General features: G+C 30.5%; 1 protein-coding gene across 1 annotated transcript; it reads right to left on the bottom strand.

Annotated features, from left to right (window-relative positions):
• Nucleotides 1-210: 210 nt before the first annotated feature.
• On the bottom strand, nucleotides 211-2,893 carry LOC124915004 (NADPH-dependent aldo-keto reductase, chloroplastic-like). Its single transcript, XM_047455644.1, has 7 exons — nucleotides 2,694-2,893; nucleotides 2,325-2,375; nucleotides 1,510-1,586; nucleotides 1,321-1,408; nucleotides 976-1,251; nucleotides 649-891; nucleotides 211-478 (listed from the first exon to the last, which is right to left on the bottom strand). Exons 1-7 carry the CDS (start codon nucleotides 2,811-2,813, stop codon nucleotides 392-394), a joined length of 942 nt encoding a protein of 313 aa, XP_047311600.1. The 5' UTR covers nucleotides 2,814-2,893; the 3' UTR covers nucleotides 211-391.
• Between the last annotated feature and the right edge of the window lie 2,402 nt (nucleotides 2,894-5,295).

Below are 5,295 nucleotides of genomic sequence, written 5' to 3' on the forward strand. Positions count from 1 at the left end.
TTTATAATTTTAATATTAATATCCCGCCCGGGTACCCTTGAGTACAATAATGAAGTTAGGTTATTTTGGATTAATAGCTCATAGGTTATAGTAAATTTTATATTGTATAACAAAATAACAAAGCAGAATATATCATCGTCCGTGGAGTGTGGACAACAAATGAGGTTGACCTCCTACCTATCCTCCTCCTCCTCTAATTAAGCCAATAAATCCATTAATGGGCTTACTTCTCAATAAAGATACCCTCGAGCCACATAATTTCCATATAAACAAATCCAGATTAACCAAATAACAGCAAGCTTAAAAACTAATTAACAACATGACAAAGTTCAATGGAGACACAAAAAGATTAATTAATAAGATAATAATTAATGATGGTCCCTTCTACCTTTCATATTTCACCATCCCATAACTCCTCAAATGTCTTGTATTCACTTAGTGTTTCATGAACAAATGAAGCTCCTTTTAGTAGCCTAGCCTGAAATATTCAAAAGTTTGCTTGCACCTTTCAATACTTAGTTCCAATCGTTGTTGTTCTTTTCGTTAATGATTTGAATAATGAGTAAATTGTCGAGTTATTTGGAATTAATATCAAATGACCCATTTCAAACTAAGGCTATAAAGTGATGACTGATAAAAAAAACTTGCCTGCTCAATTTCAGAGAACTTTGTAAACAGTTCATCAGGAATTGACCAATCAAAAACTTTAAAGTTTTCTCTGATTCTTCCTTCATTTGTGCTCTTAGGAAGGACACTTTGGCCCATCTGGATACCCCATCGAAGAGCAACTTGGGCAGGAGTCTTCCCCAGTTCCTTTGCTACCATGTTCAGAATAGGATGCTTCAGGATATCACTCTTAAGCGATGATGGAGAGCCTAAAGGTGAATATCCCTGAAAACAAAACAAAAAAACAGTAGATATCTTTCATCAAGTAGTTAGCAGAAAATGAAAACACAATTATATCATCATTCTTACGGATAGGTGAACTCCTTTTGATTTACAGAACTCGCGCAGTTTGTTCTGCTGCCACGAAGGATGGCATTCAACCTGGTTCACAGCAGGGGGAATACGTGCGATTTTCAATAAATCTCCAAGCTTCTTAGTGGAGAAATTGCTCACTCCAATTGCACGAGCTTTTCCTGAATCAAACAAAGCTTCCAATGCTCTCCACGTGCTCGGTATATCAGTTGGGATCAAGTTCTCACAACTAAGCGTACTTGATTCTTTCTTTAACCGTACTGGCCAGTGAATCTTAAAAGAATATTCAAGATTTGTTAAATAGAGAAGATAAAAAACTCTAGATGAGAAAACAACACATACAAGGTATAGATTGACATAATCAAGCTGCAAGTCAGACAATGTTCTGTTTAACGCCTCTGGCACATCTTCTGGTGCGTGATCTTTACACCTGCAGATTTTTTTTTTCATGTTAGATCCAGATAAACATCCAGGGCATTAGATTAAATATAAGATATATCTCGAGTTTGTGGATCAAAGGTTGATTCCAACCAGAGTTTCGAAGTAATGAACAACTCTTCACGTTTCACCACCCCTTCTTCGAACAAATTCTTCAAAACCACACCGATCTACAAGATTTTCAAATAAGCATCAGAAAAAACTTGTTAAGTATGTCATGCAAACTAAGTAACTAACTAAACTAATACATTAAAATTACAATGAGGTTGAGAGCATAAATATACTTCTATTTTCATTTTTCTAATCAACTTATTACTTGTGAATGATCAAATACCACATTCCATGGATATTACTATGTTATTTTACTCCAAATTCCGCTTAGAACAGTACCAGACTCTTAAACCCTTTTTCATATTTCACCATTGCTTCTATTATGTTACAATAATTTTTTTTTAGTCCCTCTTTTTCCAAATTTCATAAATGAATGCAACAAATCCTGCACTTATATAGATTTTAAGAGAAAGTATTGCTCTTGGTTATCAGAATCATCCACTCCTTGATATTATTCTATTCCGTATTTGACTCCTCCATTCTCTAAGGAAGATTAAGGCAGAAAAAAATAAAATTAGTTACGCCAGAGTCAACTAATCTCTATCTTCAGGGACATCAAGACATACTACTTCAGATGCATATTGTGAATTTGTGATAATGTGATACTACTTCACCTTGGTTAAAGGGTCTATGTGGTCCTAGCCCTAGTCTCCAAACTAATCTACGGAACTGCTTAGTGTTTGAAAAATCAATCTTGGTGCTAGTGTTTGAAACATCACCATTATAAAAATAATCTTCAAACAAGAAAAAGGGAGGAAGCTAGCATGATTATAACTTAGTCCAGTTGAGAACTATACCTCCTTCTCGTTGCCATAAATTTGAGCACAATCAATATGGCGATAGCCAATCTGCAAAAGTAACCATAGTTTTCCAATAGTCATGCACAGTTGACATCACATAACATAACAATTGCATCTAATCTAATCTATAGCAATTTTACAACCTTGATATAATCGTATATATAATCGATGCAAATATAAGTAAATAGCCCTAGTCATCGCTATGAACATCTCAAACAGAATCGCTTCGGAGGATAAGCCATATACAATGCAGATTGCAGATGAATGAATGAAGTAAATAATCGAAGAATGTATTGAAATCGATTGAGACATACATACATACATAAAAAGGAAATGAAATCAAAGATAAGGAGATATAGAACACACCTTGACAGCAGCAGCAATGGCTTGACCAACGAGACCAGGATCAGCCTGCCATGTGCCTAAACCTAGGGACGGAATCTTAGCTCCAGTATTAAGCACAAATGATTCGAATCCATTCGCCATTTCAGAACCGGTTTGCAGAGAAATCGACAACGGAAGAGTGAAGTGAGGAATTCTGGCCTGCAGGCGATAGAATCTTAGCAAGAACAAGTTGCGTTGGTTAGGTAATAGGTACAAATTATATTTGGGTAATAATTTGATTGGATAAATTAAAAATTAAATAATATAAGAAAAGTATTGTCGGTGAAGGAATTAGTTACAATTTTATACCAAATTAGGAAGATACCGTGCTATGCACATGAATAAAAATATATTGTTACAATGTTCCGCGTTCATAAAATTTGGTGTTGAATTTAAAATATAAAATGTTATTAGCCTAGTTTGTTAAAGAGTTGTATTTATTTTGTTAGGTTGCGAGTTCGAACCATACTTATATCATTTTTATTTTTAACCGTTTTAAGTTTATGGGCGGGTCAACCTACAATCTGACCTAAGTATCTATTTACTCTCACATATATATCCAAATTAACCACAGCTCTCAACCCGATAATCCGAACACTTTCAAAATTAAGCATCATTATATATATATATATAGATATCAACAAAATCTCCAAAAGATCGTATCATGGTGGTGATGTCAAAGATATCACATGATATTTACCTTAATTATGAATTCTAAAAATATATATATATATATATATATATATATATATTATAAACGAGAAGAGGGTGTGAGACTAAACCTATAACAAATAGAGAGAGTTAGAGTTTGTAATCACTATTATAACTTTATTAAATTGATTATCCGAAAATAGGACGTAGGACATTGTTGGTCCGAACCTGGGTAAAATTCTTGTGTCATATTTTCGTTCTTTCTAACTTTTATGGTATTGCTCTGTATTCCACTACGATTTTTATTATTCTATATATATATAAAAGTTACCGAACAACATAGTAAATTAAGTTAACTGACTAGATATAATAAAAATACATTGACGTCTCCAGCAAACCCAACCTTAAGCAATAATATCTCATATAAGGTCATGTAGAGATGTTCCATTAATATCATTCAAAATCTGAAACAGATCTACCATTTGCATATTATTATAAATCATTGCAAGTTCAAGTTCCTCTATTATAAATCACTGCAAGTTCAAGTTCCTCCTAATCAGACCGATCCGAGAGTTCGGAGACGTGCAAATTCAAATTTTGTGAACCCCATAAAATTAAAATAAATTTAATAATTATATATTTTATAAAAAAATATTAAATATATAACAATATATACTAGTGTAAACAAATATTTCAAAATATATATCAAAAATATTAATATAATAAGTTATAAACGAAAAAATATACCATAATAATTTATTAATTAATTAACTAGTATTGATTCAACAAAAATACTCCTCTTTGCATTTTTTGAAGCAAAATTTTCAATTAAATAATTATACTTTAAATGTCTAAACACTATTTTTCAGTTATATCATAGTTAATCCATTCGGATATATTGTGTATGACGTTTCTATAATGAAAAAAATATGATATATATTTTAATATGAGAAAAGATTATGAAGATAAACACAAGAATAAAAACAAATAAAAAAAATATTAATTTAAGAGTATTAAAATGTAACCTCAGATTATTTTCAAAATTAGGTTGAATTTCTGATAAAAAATATTTAAATTATTAAAGATGAAAATAGCTAAAATATAAACAATATAATTAAGGGTAGTGATAGAAAAGAGATACAATAAAAATAAATAGAAAATGAGCCTAATATTAATGATACAAAATAATAAAATATTTATGAGAAAGAAATAATTAATATATTATTATATTACATATAATATGGAGATAGAAAAAAATGTTATATTATTATAGAGGACCGATAGAGAGAAGAAATTTGGTAAGAGAATTTGGTGAGGGAATGACTTGGCATCACCTTCATTAGTTGGAAAATGTAAAAATGGGAGGAAAGAGAGAAATTGTTTGATTTTTTCAGTGAATAAGATTATGTCATTCCCTCACCAAATTCCCTCTCTTTATCACTCCTCTTATTATATATAATATTGAAAAAAATTAACTTATTATAAGAAAATAAATATAAAAAGTATAAATAAATATAAAGGAATATGATATTATTATATGTAAAATAAATATTTTAAAATATATAATTAATAATAAAGATAATAATATTATATATTAAAATTTTGAAAAATTTAAGACCCCGAAAACGAAAAGTGAGGCCAATGCAATTGTATTGGTTGCATTGCCTCTCGGCCAGGCCTGCTCTAAATCCCACCTCAGAATATATTTTGTTTTGATTTGCTTCGAATTTGATTTTTTTTATTGTGTTAGTATAAAAATTAATAGTATGTTTTTTCAACAATAGAAACTTAAATCATGTAATTGAATTGTTTTATTTCATATGAAATATTTCATATTTTATATTATTTCAGAAAATCAGTTGATTAATAATGAATCTCTTCTTTATGGAACGTATGTCGGAGTTTATGATGGTGTGGCCCAGAGACTTCAAGA

This window comes from Impatiens glandulifera, chromosome 9, assembly GCF_907164915.1.
Source record: "Impatiens glandulifera chromosome 9, dImpGla2.1, whole genome shotgun sequence".
NCBI lineage: Eukaryota > Viridiplantae > Streptophyta > Magnoliopsida > Ericales > Balsaminaceae > Impatiens > Impatiens glandulifera.

Coding starts and splice junctions, on each gene's coding strand:
- LOC124915004 (XM_047455644.1), bottom strand. CDS start 2,813: ATGGCGAATGGATTCGAATCATTTGTGCTTAATACTGGAGCTAAGATT. Junction 1,409..1,509: donor TTCATTACTTCGAAACTCTG/GTTGGAATCAAC, acceptor AAAAATCTGCAG/GTGTAAAGATCACGCACCAG. Junction 1,252..1,320: donor ATTATGTCAATCTATACCTT/GTATGTGTTGTT, acceptor TATTCTTTTAAG/ATTCACTGGCCAGTACGGTT.